The 17,900-nt window shown below is 39.2% G+C and overlaps 1 protein-coding gene across 1 annotated transcript; it reads right to left on the reverse strand.

Annotated features, from left to right (window-relative positions):
* Positions 1-1,180: 1,180 nt before the first annotated feature.
* On the reverse strand, positions 1,181-6,150 carry LOC106578600 (uncharacterized). Its single transcript, XM_014157593.3, has 2 exons — positions 5,557-6,150; positions 1,181-2,334 (listed from the first exon to the last, which is right to left on the reverse strand). The coding sequence occupies exons 1-2, from the start codon at positions 5,921-5,923 to the stop codon at positions 1,277-1,279; spliced, it is 1,425 nt and encodes a 474-aa protein (XP_014013068.3). The 5' UTR covers positions 5,924-6,150; the 3' UTR covers positions 1,181-1,276.
* Positions 6,151-17,900: the final 11,750 nt, after the last annotated feature.

The raw sequence follows: 17,900 nt of genomic DNA on the forward strand, positions 1-17,900 counted from the left end.
TGAACGCGCAAACAAAAAGGAGGTATTTCGATATAAATATGGACTTTATCAAAACAAAATGAACATTTATGGTGGAACTGGGATTCCTGGGAGTGCATTCTGACGAATATCATCAAAGGTAAGTTAAGATTTATGATACTATTTCTGACTTTTGTTGACTCCAACATGGCGGCTTTCTGTATTGGTTGCTGTTGTTGTGTGAATGCCGTACTCAGATTATTGCAAAGTGTGCTTTCGCTGTGAAGCTTTTTTGAAATCTGACACAGCGGTTGCATTAAGGAGAAGTGTATCTACAATTCTTTCAATAACTGTTCTATATTTTATCAACGTTTATGATGAGTATTTCTGTAAATTGATGTGCTCATTCACCGGAAGTTTTGAGAGGCAAAACATTTCTGAACATTACACGCCAACGTAAAATGGAGTTTTGGGATATAAATATGAACATTATTGAGCAAAACATACATGTATTGTGTAACATGAAGTCCTATGAGTGCCATCTGATGAAGATCATCAAAGGTTAGTGCTTAATTTTAGCTGTATTTCTGGTTTTTGTGACCCCTCTCCTTGCTTGGAAAATGGCTGTGTGGTTTTTCTTGTTTAGGTACTGTCCTAACATAATCTAATTTATGCTTTCGCCATAAAGCCTTTTTGAAATCGGACACTGTGGCTGGATTAACGAGAAGTGTATCTTTAAAATGGGGTATAATAGTTGTATGTTTGAGAAATTTGAATTATGAGATTTTTGTTGTTTTGAATTTGGCGCCCTGCTTTTTCACTGGCTGTTGAATAGTGTGTCCCGCAGGTGGGACGCTAGCGTCCCAGCTACCCCAGAGAGGCTAACAAAGGAACGCAACACTTATTTGTCAGCACTCATTGATATCATGTTGAAATCAATTGTGCGAGAGGAGGGAGATGAGGTTGCACGTCCTGTTAAAACTAACAGCTCAAAAACCACACAGAATCTGGGAATAATGTGTACATCGCTGGTTAGAGGACAATTTGTAGAAAACAGCTAGCTACATTTTGAAGTGTTGCATTGTGATTCCAGTGGGTAACCAACGTGGTAAGTGTAACAACTCTTTCTTTGTTAGTCACTTTTTGTTAAATCTCATAAAAAGTATTCTTTCAATTCAGAGCCTGGATTTTTCCCGAGGCTAAAATCAATTGAACAGGGGGCAAACGTTTAGGGTTTTATATTCTTATATTCTTCATTAAAATACTCCTTCTACAATGTTAAAACATTCTACATTGTGACATTATTTCATTCATGATATCATGAAACAACTCCTTCATGTATTTTCTGATGTTTAATCAGAGATCTTTTATCAGAGTATCTCTTCCCACATTGATTACAGCCACATGGTTTCTCTCCTGTGTGTGTTCTCTGGTGGTATATCAGGCCGTTTAGCTGAATAAAACATTTCCCACATTGATCACAGCCATAAGGTTTCTCTCCTGTGTGTATTCTCTGGTGTGATTTCAGGGTTTGTAGCCGAATAAAACTCTTCCCACATTGATCACAGCCATAAGGTTTCTCTCCTGTGTGTATTCTCTGGTGTGTAGTTAGATAGCTAGATGTAGTAAAACTCTTCCCACATTGATCACAGCTATAAGATTTCTCTCCTGTGTGTCCCCGCTGGTGTACTATCAGGCTGCTTAGCTGAGTAAAACTCTTCCCACATTGATCACAGCCATAAGGTTTCTCTCCAGTGTGTGTTCTCTGGTGTATAGTTAGATAGCTAGATGAGGTAAAACTTTTCACACATTGATCACAGCAAAAAGGTTTCTCTCCCGTGTGTCCTCGCTGGTGTACTATCAGGCTGCTTAACTGAGTAAAACTCTTCCCACATTGATCACAGCCATAAGGTTTCTCTCCAGTGTGTGTTCTCTGGTGTATAGTTAGATAGCTAGATGTAGTAAAACTCTTCCCACATTGATCACAGCTATAAGATTTTTCTCCTGTGTGTCCCCGCTGGTGTACTATCAGGCTGCTTAACTGAGTAAAACTCTTCCCACATTGATCACAGCCATAAGGTTTCTCTCCAGTGTGTGTTCTCTGGTGTGATTTCAGGGAGCTTGACTGAGTAAAACTCTTCCCACATTGATTACAGCTATAAGGTTTCTCTCCTGTGTGTACTCGCTGGTGTATTTTAAGTTCTGATGAAGATTTGCAACCTTTCCCACAGTCAGAGCAGCAAATAGATTTCTTCCCTGTGGGTCTCTGCTGGTGTGTCTTGAGGTGTTCTGATGTGGAGAGACTCTTCTCTGCTTTGTCAGCATCATGAGGTTGTTGAGGCTCCCCAGAGGATCCACGATAGTCACATCTCTCTCCTGTGTGAACGACAAAGTCAGACAGATGGTTAAAGGCCCACAACAGCAGAAATCCAATATTTATTTGAGCTAAAAGGTGATGCCCAGATCATACCCATGAAGTTGTACAACAATTGACTCCTGTTAAATTATATGACAATTGTCTTGCTTTCTCGTTTTCACAGTAGTAACATCGATGATTGTAGGCTAGAAATAAGTTAATCAAGTTGTTGAAACGTTAAGCAGTGTGCCAGACGACTTTCGGTCTCCAATATAGACCCTTTCTGTGTTTGCTAAAATTGCGGCACGAGGGAAATTCACACACAATTTGATTGCAGAAACTCCTCCCTGCTAATGAGGAAACCACTAGTTATGGATGTAGTATATCTGGTAATGAGGAAACCACTAGTTATGGATGTAGTATATCTGGTAATGAGGAAACCACTAGTTATGGATGTAGTATATCTGGTAATGAGGAACCCACTAGTTATGGATGTAGTATATCTGGTAATGAGGAAACCACTAGTTATGGATGTAGTATATCTGGTAATGAGGAAACCACTAGTTATGGATGTAGTATATCTGCTAATGAGGAAACCACTAGTTATGGATGTAGTATATCTGCTAATGAGGAAACCACTAGTTATGGATGTAGTATATCTGGTAATGAGGAAACCACAAGTTATGGATGTAGTATATCTGGTAATGAGGAAACCACAAGTTATGGATGTAGTATATCTGGTAATGAGGAAACCACAAGTTATGGATGAAGTATATCTGGTAATGAGGGAACCACTAGTTATGGATGTAGTATATCTGGTAATGAGGGAACCACTAGTTATGGATGTAGTATATCTGGTAATGAGGGAACCACTAGTTATGGATGTAGTATATCTGGTAATGAGGGAACCACTAGTTATGGATGTAGTATATCTGGTAATGAGGGAACCACTAGTTATGGATGTAGTATATCTGGTAATGAGGGAACCACTAGTTATGGATGTAGTATATCTGGTAATGAGGGAACCACTAGTTATGGATGTAGTATATCTGCTAATGAGGAAACCACTAGTTATGGATGTAGTATATCTGCTAATGAGGAAACCACTAGTTATGGATGTAGTATATCTGCTAATGAGGAAACCACTAGTTATGGATGTAGTATATCTGCTAATGAGGAAACCACTAGTTATGGATGTAGTATATCTGGTAATGAGGAAACCACTAGTTATGGATGTAGTATATCTGCCTGGAGCAAAAATGGTGAGCAAAGATTTTAGTTTTTCGCAATGTATTCTGAATGTCAATGTTGGAAATCTCAAGGGAGTAACCTCCATTTCCAGGAATATTATGAGTGCATTTCACACTACTTTGTATTATAATTGTAAGGCTCGCTTGAATGTCCTGCTATAATGTGTGTGTCATCATCGCAAATCAACCGCTTTGTACTTCAACCAGTAAAATTCTCTTTGGTTAGCTTTTTCCATCAGCCTGACAATGAGGGTTTGTACACTGTTGGCCAAATTGTCCCATAACTTCACCTAACAACAACATAGACCTAGGATTATAAATCATTTAATATTTCAGGTGAAACATGGAAACTAAAATGTCTTTGTCATGACATTTCATAACCAGATAATTTTGTGAATAATCCCTCTAGGCTACTCTGTAATGAGTTGTCATTCTAAATGTCCTGAATAAAGGAAAATATCTCTGTGTGTTGTACAATAGCCTATCCATCAAGGAACAGTTCTCTACACATTATGAGCTAAGTATCTCTGTGTCCAAACAGACTAACGAGACCCTACTGTAAATCAAGCAGACAATAACACATTATAAACATCAATTTGTTAGGGATGTTGGATCCAACGTGGAGCACAGCATAACTGTCTTTACCAGAATAATGAATTAAGAAACACTTTGGTTGTTGTTGCATGTCATGATGTTTGTCATGTGACTGTCATTCAGAAAATGATTTCCTGGATCAGCTGATGATAGTTGAACATGTGACTGTAACTAAACAGCTACAGTATTAAGAATTATGTGTAATTATTTAAGAACCGCATTAATGACAGTATCCATTTGGGTGTTGTCAATAAAGTTAAGGTGACTAGGTTAGAACCATTGGATTTAGCAAACTGAAATGATTTAGGATTTCTGTGCCCATGAAAACTGTTTTCCCAGCGTAATATAAGGAAACACTAAATGTTACGTAGGTAGAGAGCATTTCAGAGATCTGAATACAAAAAAACTGTCCTAACAGGACAATAACCTAAACCACAAGGCCAAATCTACACTGGAGGAGCTTACCAAGATGACATTGAATGTTCTTGAGTGGCCTAGTTACAGTTTGGACTTAAATCATCTTGAAAGTCTATGGCAAGACTAGAAAATGGCTTTCTAGCAATGATCAACAACCAACTTGACAGAACAGGAAGGATTTTAAAAAGAATAATGAATATTCACATGAAGATCAGTCGCCTATTGGATGACATCACGACTTCCCATCAAGACAACTCCTTGAAGGCCTTACTATGACATCACTCACTCCTTCTAGTTTGCAGTTGTAAAAAAAACACTATTTTGCTTAAAACATTTATTTGTTTCACTTTAGTGTGTTTATACTTTACTGTATTTATATATCACTTTTCAACAGGAAAAGTTTTTAAAAAATCACTGGAGGACGTCATGAACAATTCACACAGTACAAAAACATATTCAAGTGAAAAATGAACTTTTAAAAATCACACATTAGTTCAACAACTGCAGAGTTTGTGTCCCTGTTTTATAAGATAGTACTCACTGTATTTACTGGTGTTAAACAGATCAATGTCCCTGTTTTATAAGATAGTACTCACTGTATTTACTGGTGTTAATCAGATCAATGTCCCTGTTTTATTAGATAGTACTCACTGTATTTACTGGTGTTAATCAGATCAATGTCCCTGTTTTATTAGATAGTACTCACTGTATTTACTGGTGTTAATCAGATCAATGTCCCTGTTTTATTAGATAGTACTCAGTGTATTTACTGGTGTTAATCAGATCAATGTCCCTGTTTTATTAGATAGTACTCACTGTATTTACTGGTGTTAAACAGATCAATGTCCCTGTTTTATAAGATAGTACTCACTGTATTTACTGGTGTTAATCAGATCAATGTCCCTGTTTTATAAGATAGTACTCACTGTATTTACTGGTGTTAAACAGATCAATGTCCCTGTTTTATAAGATAGTACTCACTGTATTTACTGGTGTTAATCAGTTCTCCAGTCTTCTCTTCTTCGTCCTCCTCTAATGTGACAGTAATCTCCCCCTCTTCATCCTTCATTCCAAAAACGTCTTCATCTTCTTTCACTTCATCCTCTACTCCAAAAACGGCATCTTCCTCCTCCTCTTTCACAGTAACATCCTCCTCCTCTTTCACTCTGAAGGCGTCTTCCTCTTCTTTCTCTGAGACGTCTTTTTCTTCTTTCACGGTAACAGCTTCACCCTCTACTTGTTTTTGTATTGTAACAGCCTCCTCTTCCTCCTCCTCTTTAACGAGAGTTTCTTTCTCCATCCAACAGACCTCTTCTTTAGCAGGAGGAGAGTAGCTTAGTGAACTCATGGTCGGGGATAATAGCTAGCTAGCATTAGCGACTAGACTAGTGCTAACTTAACCAGCCAGCTAGCTGACTTACAACGTAAATAATACATTAAATGGGGTAGCTAGTTGTTTCCACATAAGTATGTTTAAATCATAGTAGCAATTAAACCACGAAATCGTATAAAGAACTTGAATGTTCCGACTTTGTTGGCTAGCGAGCTACGGAGGTGGCTGCAGTTGGTGAAGAAGCGTTCCGTCCACTAGATTATACGTCACACTAGAAACATCGCCTGAAAGACACATATCGCCATCTGCTGTCTGGAGGGAGGAAACGCAGTTGAGGAGGGAAAACTTTTTTTATTCTTCATTTTATTATAATATTATAAAGCAGTTTAGGGAAACGTTTTTTTTCTCTTCATTAAATAATAATATTATATTAACACGTACAAAGAGTAACACGTGTTGTTTGATTAGTTCAGATTTTTTTTATGAGAATTTAAAATAAACTCTACATCTACTCCACATCCTTATTTCTGACTCAGTCAAATATCTAGATATCAAAATAAGCACCTAGTTATTGATACCCTTGATAAAGATGAGCAAAAATTACTGTATAAAATAAATAAATAAACTTTACCCACTACCAGGATATTTTAGCCCAAAACCTGGTTACCTCTCTGCTAGGAGGCTGAAACTTGGCCATAAGTGGATCTTCCAGCAAGACACATTAACATCCACATAGAAATGGTTAATTGGGCACAAAAGCAACATTTTCAATGGCCAACTCCATTGAAAACCTGTGGTTTGAATTGAACAGGGCAGTCCATAAGCGCAGGCAAAATATATCAAGGACCTGGAGAGATTCTGTTTGGAGGAATGGTCTAAGATCCCTTTCAATGTGTTCTTTAATCTCATAAAACATTTCAGTGTCGTTATTCTCTCAAGTGGAGGGTGAGTATGGAAAACATGGGTGGCAATAATTCAGACCCCTGGCTTTTGAGAATTACATGTTAAACTAAATCTCTTTCTCTGAGCAATTGTACTAGTGTCAAATAATAAAATGTCCCTTTAATTTTTACATACAATATAGATCAGTATTTTAATTCTTTATTTTATAGAGTTGTTTTTTCTCATCTTTATCAAGGGTGTCAACAATTTTGTCCCCCACTGACCTCCATACATGGTGTAACAATACATCATGTAGATGTATATAATGAACAGACTAGGTCTATACTGCTCCTACATGGTGTAACAATACATCATGTAGATGTATATAAGGAACAGACTAGGTCTATACTGCTCCTACATGGTGTAACAATACATCATGTAGATGTATATAATGAACAGACTATGTCTATACTGCTCCTACATGGTGTAACAATACATCATGTAGATGTATATAATGAACAGACTAGGTCTATACTGCTCCTACATGGTGTAACAGAGTGCATTCGGAAAGTATTCAGACCCCTTCACTTTTTCCACATTTTGTTACGTTACAGCCTTATTCTAAAATGGATAAAAAATACTCATTCGACCAAATCAATCTACACACATTACCCCATAATGACATCACAATACCCCATAATGACAAACCAAAAACATGTTTTAGATTTTTTTTGCTAATTTATTAAAATAAACTGGAAAAGTATTCAGACTCTTTACTACATACTTTGTTTAAACACCTTTTGCAGTGATTACAGCCTCGAGTCTTCTGGAGTATGACGCTACAAGCTTGGCACATCTGTATTTGGGGAGTTTCTCCCATTCTTCTCTGCAGATCCTCTTCTCCCGAAGCAACTCCTGCGTTGTCTTGGCTGTGGACTTAAGGTCGTTGTCCTTTTGGTAGGTGAACCTTCACCCCAGTCTGAGGTTCTGAGCTCTCTGTAGCAGGTTTTCATCAAGGATCTCTCTGCACTCTGTTCATCTTTCCCTCGATCCTGACTAGTCTCCCAGTCCCTGCTGCTGAAAAACATCCCCACAGCATGATGCTCCCGCCACCACCACGCTTTACGCCAGGCTAGCTGCTTGGCATTCAGGCCAAAGAGTTCAATCTTGGTTTCATCAGACCAGAGAATCTTGTTTCTCATGGTCTGAGAGTCCTTTAGGTGCCTTTTGGCAAACTCCAAGCGGGCTGTCATGTGCCTTTTACTGAGGAGTAGCTTCCGTCTGGCCTCTCTACCATAAAGGCCTGATTGGTGTAGTTCTGCAGAGATGATTGTCCTTCTGGAAGGTTCTCCCATCTCCACAGAGGAACTCTGGAGCTCTGTCAGAGTGACCATCTGGTCACCTCCCCGACCAAGGTCCTTCTCCCCCGATTGCTCAGTTTGGCCGTCCAGCTCTATCAGCACGGTTATGCTGGTTATGCACGGTTATGGTCAGCGAGCTGGAGCCCAACTACCGGAGACCAGTTAGAACCCAACTAACAAAACCCAACTGAAACATGACTGCAGATCAGAAGAGCAGAGACATACAGAATGATGGCAGGGAAAATCACCAACATCCAAAATAGATAGATTCCAGATGTCAGTCATCTAGCGCACTAGCAGTAGTCTACTTCACAGAGAATATGCTGAAAAGTAGTGATGGGGAAACAAATCTTCCTGATGCATTGACGCTTTCCAGCCTTTTGTGTAAAAAATAGGTTCATTACTCAAGGCTTTGATCGACACAGAATTTAGAACAGCCACATTTTTATAGACGATGTTCAACACACCGTAGCGCGTAGCAGCATAGCCTTTATGTCATTATTATAGGTGACATCCCACACCGTAGCAGCATAGCCTTTATGTCATTATTATAGATGACATCCCACACCGTAGCTGCATAGCCTTTATGTCATTATTATAGATGACATCCCACACCGTAGCAGCATAGCCTTTATGTCATTATTATAGATGACATCCCACACCGTAGCAGCATAGCCTTAATGTCATTATTATAGATGACATGCCACACCGTAGCAGCATAGCCTTTATGTCATTATTATAGATGACATCCCACACCGTAGCAGCATAGCCTTTTTGTCATTATTATAGATGACGTCCCACACCGTAGCTGCATAGCCTTTATGTCATTATTATAGATGACATCCCACACCGTAGCACCATAGCCTTTATGTCATTATTATAGATGACATCCCACACCGTAGCAGCATAGCCTTTATGTCATTATTATAGATGACATCCCACACCGTAGCAGCATAGCCTTTATGTCATTATTATAGATGACATCCCACACCGTAGCAGCATAGCCTTTATGTCATTATTATAGATGACATGCCACACCGTAGCAGCATAGCCTTTATGTCATTATTATAGATGACATCCCACACCGTAGCAGCATAGCCTTTATGTCATTATTATAGATGACATCCCACACCGTAGCAGCATAGCCTTTATGTCATTATTATAGATGACATCCCACACCGTAGCAGCATAGCCTTTATGTCATCTACTAAACCCCTGGCCATGTTCGAGAGAATCTAATCCATGCTGCATTGTGGGTAAATGGTGACTGGCTGACTGATTTATGAATAATAATGAGTAGTTATTTATGATGTAAGGTGATTTGTAGATCAGTCAGTTGGCAGTCGCCTGCAGTGTCGAACAAGCCCAATACCAAACCAATCAGGTGGTTGTTCGATGAAATGAAGCTTCAGACGCCATTGATGACGTGCTGCAGATAAAGTGATACAGGCATCGGTACACTGCTTTGAAGTTTACTGTTTAGCGATTTGGACGCAGGCCTCGTAGCTCCGGTATCAAAAGTAACATACCTACCGAAAAGTTGTCAAAACAAAAAGGAGCAAGCAGGTATGATTTTCAAAACTTATGCTTCCTACACTTTAACTTGTTGTCTGAAAATAAAATAAACATTTTACTCAACTGCGTTACCCACTCCAGTCAGCAGATGGCGGTCTGGGAATTTAAGGTAATGCTGTTGGTGTGACGTATAATGTAGTGGACGGAACGCTTCTTTCAACAGCAGCAACAGTTATTCAGCCACCTCGGTAGCTTGCTAGACAAAATAGCCGAACCAATAAAGCTCTTTAGATGCTTTAGTGTATATTAGTGTCACGGCTCCTCCTCTGCAGTGCAGGGGCGGTTCCTCCTGCAGGCAGAGGAGGGTCATTAGTGATTGGAGCCACCTGGGCTCAGGGTATAAAACTGCTCCACTAACCTCTCTCTCTCCCTGCTCCTCCAGGTATGATCCTGTTTTGTTTGTTCTTTGTAGTTTTACGTAGTTTCCACTCAGTCATGTTCACACACACATATTCACGCATCCATGCACCTTACATACACCCTACATTATGACATTTCCACACCTCATTCCTTTTTCTTTGTTTAGAGTTAATAGTTTTGTTTACAATAAAGAACCTTTTGAATTGGCCTATACCTGTTGTTAATGTCCCCTAATTTTTGCCACAGGCTATGAGCCGGCCTGTGACAATTAGCCACTGTGTTTTAAAACCACTTCTGTTGTCTAGTTAGTTATCCGATTTAATTTCATATTTACGGTCTTGTTGTTATTAGTCAGCTAGCGGGCTGGTTAAGTTAGCATTAACCTAGCTAGCTAACATCCCCGACCATGCGGTCACTAAACTACTCTCCTCCTGTTAAAGAAGATGAGGACATCACAGTAAAACAAGAAGTAGAGGGTGAGGCCGTTACTGTGAAAGAAGAGAAAGACGTTTCAGTGAAAGAAGAGGAAGACGCGTTCAGAGTGAAAGAGGAGGCGGATGTTACAGTAAAAGAAGAGGAGGATGCAGTTTATGGAGTGAAAGAGGAGGAGGGGGAGATTACTGTTACATCGAGAAAGGAGGAGGAGGAAACTGGATATCTGGGCCCGGTTTCCCAAACGCATCTTAAGGCGTCCAATGGTTGTAACGGTGAATTTAGCCATAAGATGGTTTTAAGAAACCGTTCCCTGATTAACACTAGTAAGTACTGTCTTAAATACAGAGGCACAAACTCTGCAGTTGTTGAACTGATGTTTGGTGTTAAAGGAAAAATCTGCAATATCTACATCCATATTTAGACTTTTAAATTATTTATTTATAGCCATTGATTCTTGAAGAACATAACACATGCCCATGAGCTTAGTTCAAATGTTTACCCCATCAGAACCCCAAATAAGCTTTTTTTACTCCAATGTCTAGAAACAATGTAAACCAACATTGTACAGCCTCAACATGGTTAAAACTATAATGTTGATATCATGGATGGTCTGTCCTTGCATCCATAGGTCTGTCTATGAATTTAAAAGTAGTTACATTTCTCCAACCCCATCCATCATCTTATTACCAAAACAGTGTTTGAACTGCAGATTGGTTGATTGATTCCTGTGTGGGTTTTTTAAACAGAAACAAAATGGCTGCTCAGAGACTTTGTTTGGTAAACAGCTGAGGGATGGGGGCTGGAGAAATGTAATCACTCTCAAATTAATAGAGAAAGCTATTGTAGCAACCTTCAGGCTATCCCCTGAATTCACTACACTATGAATACCAAGACTGGCCATCCATGATGTCATAATGATAGTTTAACCAGGTTTCTAGGCTATATAGTATATTCTAGAATTCATCCATGATGTCATAATGATAGTTTAACCAGGTTTCTATTCTAGTAGATTATGATTTTTCAACGCCGATACCGATTATTGGAGGACCAAAAAAAAGCTGTTAATTTTTATTTAAATATTTTTTATTATTATTTTTTTTATTTTAAATTAATTTATTTGTAATAATGACAATTACAACAATGCTGAATGAACACTTATTTTAACTTAATATAATACATCAATAAAATCTATTCAGCCTCAAATAAATAATGAAATATGTTCAATTTGGTTTAAATAATGCAAAAGCAAAGTTTTGGGGAAGACAGTAAAAGTGCAATATGTGCCATGTAAGAAAGCTAAAGTTTAAGTTCCTTGCTCAGAACATGAGAACATATGAAAGCTGGTGGTTCCTTTTAACATGAGTCTTCAATATTCCCAGGTAAGAAGTTTTAGGTTGTAGTTATTATAGGAATTATAGGACTATTTCTCTCTATACAATTTGTATTTCATATACCTTTGACTTTTGGATGTTCTCATAGGCACTTTAGTATTACAAGTGTAACAGTATAGCTTCCGTCCCTCTCCTCGCTCCTACCTGGGCTCAAACCAGGAACACATCGACAACAGCCACCCTCGAAGCACCGTTACCTATGCAGAGCAAGGGGAACAACTACTCCAAGTCTCAGAGCGAGTGATGTTTGAAACGCTATTAGCTCGCACCCCGCTAACTAGCTAGTCATTTCACATCGTTTACACCAGCCTAATCTCGGGAGTTGATAGGCTTGAATTCATAAACAGCGCAATGCTTGAAGCACAGCGACGAGCTGCTGGAAAAACGCACTAAAGTGCTGTTTGAATGAATGCTTACGAGCCTGCTGGTGCCTACCATCCCTCAGTCAGACTGCTCTATCAAATCATAGACTTAATTATATCATAATAACACACAGAAATACGAGCCTTAGGTTATTAATATGGTCGAATCCGAAAACTATCATCTCAAAAACAAAACGTTTATTCTTTCAGTGAAATACGGAACCGTTCCGTATTTTATCTAACGGGTGGCATCCATAAGTCTTAATATTCCTGTTACATTGCACAACCTTCAATGTTATGTCATAATTATGTACAATTCTGGCAAATTAGTTCGCAACGAGCCAGGCGGCCCAAACTGTTGGGTATACCCTGACTCTGCGTGCAATGAACGCAAGAGAAGTGATACAATTTCACCTGGTCAATATTGCCTGCTAACCTGGATTCCTTATAGCTAAATATGCAGGTTTAAAAATATATACTTGTGTGTTGATTTTAAGAAAGGCATTGATGTTTACGTACATTCGTGCAACGATTGTGCTTTTTTCCAAATGCGCTTTTGTTAAATCATCCCCGTTTGGCGAAGTCGGCTGTCTTTGTTAGGAAGAAATTGTCTTCATACAGTTTGCAACGAGCCAGGTGGCCCAAACTGCTGCATATACCCTGACTCTGTTGGAAGAGAAGTGACACATTTTCCCTAGTTAAAAGAAATTCATGTTAGCAGGCAATATTAACCAAATATGCAGGTTTCAAATATATACCTGTGTATTGATTTTAAGAAAGGCATTGATGTTTACACGTTGGAGCAACGTGTACCTAAGCGATTATATGCAACGCAGGACAGGCTAGATAAACTAGTAATATCATCAACCATGTGTAGTTAACTAGTGATTATGATTGATTGATTGTTTTTTATAAGATAAGTTTAATGCTAGCTAGCAACTTACCTTGGCTTCTTACTGCGTTCGCGTAACAGGCAGGCTCCTCGTGGAGTGCAACGTAAAGCAGGTGGTTAGAGCGTTGGACTAGTTAACCGTAAGGTTGCAAGATGGAATCCCCGAGCTGACAAGGTAAAAATCTGTCGTTCTGCCCCTGAACAAGGCAGTTAACCCACCGTTCCTAGGCCGTCATTGAAAATAAGAATGTGTTCTTAACTGACTTGCCTAGTTAAATAAAGGTGTAAAAAAAACATGAAATCGGCCCTAATTAATCGGCCATTCCGATTAATTGGTCGACCTCTAGTCTAGACGTCCTACAAAACCATACTTCTTTCTCTATTTCGGACCATAATATACATTCCTCTTATCTTTAGAATGTTTATCCCCCTTGTGGCATTACTCGTTTCCTTATGTCTTTTGACAACTAACTGTCTCACACGTTTAACAAAGTTATCAATTTCCCGTTTTCTTGTGACTTTTGATAGCAAACTATCTCACACGTTTAACAAAGTTATCCCCCTTGTATACATCTCTCTCATCCCCGGTTAATTCCGGGACCTCCTTGGAGGATTTACTTCCCATGGTAGTAAACCCTTTCCTGTGTTCCCTTGGAAGTAGGAAGAATCACTGTTATGACTTTAGATTATTAGAGTCTCTCACGCATACGAGTTCCTTGTGTCTTTTGACTAGTAATATATCTTATCTCACACGCATACGAGTTTAATGACCTAGATCAATTTTATCGTTCCTTGTGTCTTTTGACTAGTAATATAACTTCTCACACGCACGCAATTATTTCCCAGCTGATAGTTTATTTTGGTAATGGCCTCAACTACCTTGAGTCGTCGCGGACCGAATTCCTACTGTTTATTCAGTACTCAGTGTCATTTTACATTTATTTAGATACTTTGTTGTCGAACTTTCTCTATATAAACTTCTAAAAACGGTATACCGAATAAGAATCCTGTTTGACCCTGGTGGTTATCACCTTACATACATCAGATTTTTAACAATGTAAACGTCTAATGCAAGTTTGGTAAACAGTGTATGATCGCTGGATGATTCTGTCGTGTCTTTGGCTATGCTTGATTAAGTGATATGAAATGCTATTCTATAAAATCCTTTCTCTGTAATTAATATTACCTGATTGAGCTAATCATGTAAATGTAATTAACTAGAAAGTCGGGGCACCACGAAAGAGTGTTTATAGAGCTGTTATCTTCCGAATAAACTCTGAAAGACCTAGTAATATTCTATTTATTTTCGTCAAGGGCTTATATAGTGGAGGGAGAGAAGGGTGTGTTTCATAGTTTATAACCCATGTCTCTTCACAGGGGCGGGCCACTGATTGAGCAGAGCTCTAACCTTATGAACACCCAATTCTCTCATTTGGAAGCTAAAATTACATTTAATCTTTTCACAAATAGTTTCATATTCAAACATTTAAATTGCACAACATTTCCATGTGAATCTGATAACTAGAATGTGTAGACTTTCCAAGATCTAGTTTATGTTGTCCTGTCATCAGTCATAATGTCTCAGATGACAACCGAACTGACATCATATTCATTAAGTACCAACGCATATTTTCAACTGGTTCTATTACCGAAATGTTGTTCCTTTCCCCCCACCGTTTGATGTTCCCAGACTCTCTGTGTTTAACAAAGGCTATTCAAGAGTCCTTCAGTAGAGTCAAGAGAGAGAGGGGAGAAAGGTATTTACGGGGGGGTCATAAACCTAACCCACAGGCCAACGTCATGACAATTGGTTTTAAGTCTAATACTGCGGGTAATGGAGTCACCAATGACTAGGGTTTTCAATTTGTCAGAGCTAATGGAGGGAGGCTTAGGCGTCTCAGACAACGTAACTGGATGAGTAGAGACCTGTAAAGGCTCAGCCTCTGACTCCAACTCGCTGCTTAATGGGGAGAACCGGTTGAAAGTTTCTGTTGGCTGAATGAGCGACATTCCTACAGCATTTCCCTCCAGAAGCCATGAGAAAGTTGTCCGGCTGCGGGGACCGTGCGAGGGGATTTATACTACTATCTGTACATACTGGTGGCACAGACGCTGTTTCATCCTTTCCTACACTTAAATTACCCTTGCCTAATGATTGCGTCTGAAGCTGGGCTTGCAGCACAGCTATCCTCACCGTAAGGCGATCGTTCTACTGTACATTATGAGTACAGCGACTGCAATTAGAAGGCATCATGTTAATGTTACCACTTAGCTTCGGCTGGTGGAGGTCCTGACGAACCACGTCCAGATAAAGCGTCCGGAGTGAAAAAGTTCAATGAAAATAAAAACTTGAGTGAGGGAAAAACTAAAAATATAAACGTAATTAAAAAGTAAAAACGGTAAAGTTGTCAGGTAGCAAAGTAAGTTTAGCAACAAAACGCACAGCAGCATGTAACAAGTCTGCAAGTTGTGACCGGAAACTTGTTAGGTGAAGTTATGGGACCTACAGTAGGTCTATGTTATTGTAGGTGAAGTTATGGATCCTACAGTAGGTCTATGTTGTTGTTAGGTGAAGTTATGGATCCTAGAGTAGGTCTATGTTATGGTTAGGTGAAGTTATGGATCCTAAAGTAAATCTATGTTATTGTTAGGTGAAGTTATGGGTCCTACAGTAGGTCCTACAGTAGGTCTATGTTATTGTTAGGTGAAGTTATGGGTCCTACAGTAGGTCTATGTTATTGTTAGGTGAAGTTATGGGTCCTACAGTAGGTCTATGTTGTTGTTAGGTGAAGTTATGGGTCCTACAGTAGGTCTATGTTATTGTTAGGTGAAGTTATGGGTCCTATAGTAGGTCTATGTTGGTGTTAGGTGAAGTTATGGGTCCTACAGTAGGTCTATGTTGTTAGGTGAAGTTATGGATCCTACAGTAGGTCTATGCTATTGTTAGGTGAAGTTATGGGTCCTACAGTAGGTCCTTCAGTAGGTCTATGTTATTGTTAGGTGAAGTTATGGGTCCTACAGTAGGTCTATGTTGGTGTTAGGTGAAGTTATGGGTCCTACAGTAGGTCTATGTTGTTAGGTGAAGTTATGGATCCTACAGTAGGTCTATGCTATTGTTAGGTGAAGTTATGGGTCCTACAGTAGGTCCTTCAGTAGGTCTATGTTATTGTTAGGTGAAGTTATGGGTCCTACAGTAGGTCTATGTTATTGTTAGGTGAAGTTATGGGTCCTACAGTAGGTCTATGTTATTGTTAGGTGAAGTTATGGGTCCTACAGTAGGTCTATGTTGTTGTTAGGTGAAGTTATGGGCCAACTGGTTAAAAACTTAGTGTACGAACCCTTATTGGCAGGCTGATGGCAAAGCTAGCCAAAGAGCATTTTACTGGTTGAAGTGTTTAACTATAAATCAGTTGATTTGCGACAATAACACAAACATATTAAGCAGGTGATTCAAGCGAGCCCTACAATTATAATCCATATTTAATGTGAAATACACTTATAAACAACCTGTAAATGGAGGCTATTTTTGCTGTCAACCTTTGAGAACTCCGAGTTTTCCCCCACGGTGGTGAATTATTGTCACAGCTGTCGTGGAAGAGAGAATGGGACCAAAACGCAGCGGGTTGCATGCTCAACATATTTATTATAAAAAATGCGAACACCACGGAAAAACAATAAACAAACTAACGACAGGAACAGAGAAGCAGGCTCAACAAAAGCAGTGCTCTCAAACAACTACCCACAAGTGACAAACAAAACACACACCTATTTATAGGACTCCCAATCAGAGGCAACTAGAAACACCTACCTCCAATTGAGAGTCCAGCACCCAACCTACACATAGAAAAACTACCCTATAACATACACAGAAATACAAACATAGACCAGTGACCAAAAAAACCCCGTAATACATAAATAAACTACCCTCTGCCACGTCCTGACCAAACTACAATAACAAAATATCCTCTATACTGGTCAGGATGTGACAATTATTAAATAGACACAGAGCTTAATGTGAGTTTCCTTGAGTAGCACTCCTGATCTTGCACTGTAAAATTCAGAATACATTGTGAAAAACTAAAATCTTTGCTCACCATTTTTTGCTCCAGGAAGATATACTACATCCATAACTAGTGGTTTCCTCATTAGCAGGGAGGTGTTTCTGCAATCAAATTGTGTGCGCATTGCCCTCGTGCTGCAATTTTAGCAAACACAGAAAGGGGCCTATATTGGAGACCAAAAGTCATCTGGTACACTGCTTAGGATTTCAACAACTCTAATAACTTATTTCTAGTTACTACTAATGTGAAAACAAGACAAAATATGATTGTTGCTGAGTTGACTGTCTTAATAGTCAAATAATTTAACAGACGTCAATTGTTGTACAACATCATTGGTATGATCTGGGCATCACCTTTTACCTCAAATAAAAAATGGATTTCTGCTGTTTTGGGCCTTTAACCATCTGTCTGATTTTGCCATTCACACAGGAGAGAGGCGGGACAGTCGTGGATCCTCTGGGGAGCCTCAACAACCTCATGATGCTGACGAGGCAGGGAAGAGTCTCTCCAGATCAGAACACCTCAAGAAACACCTGCAGAGACCCACAGGGAAGAGAACTCACTGCTGCTCTGATTGTGGGAAGAGATTCACCTCATCAGGCAATAGAATTCATCAGAGAATCCACACAGGAGAGACATTTTTTAGCTGTACTCAATGTGGGATGAGTTTTAC

This window comes from Salmo salar, chromosome 02 (assembly GCF_965601325.2).
Source record: "Salmo salar chromosome 02, fSalSal1, whole genome shotgun sequence".
Classification (NCBI taxonomy): Eukaryota; Metazoa; Chordata; class Actinopteri; order Salmoniformes; family Salmonidae; genus Salmo; species Salmo salar.

Coding starts and splice junctions, on each gene's coding strand:
- LOC106578600 (XM_014157593.3), bottom strand. CDS start 5,923: ATGAGTTCACTAAGCTACTCTCCTCCTGCTAAAGAAGAGGTCTGTTGG. Junction 2,335..5,556: donor GATTAACACCAGTAAATACA/GTGAGTACTATC, acceptor TCGTTCACACAG/GAGAGAGATGTGACTATCGT.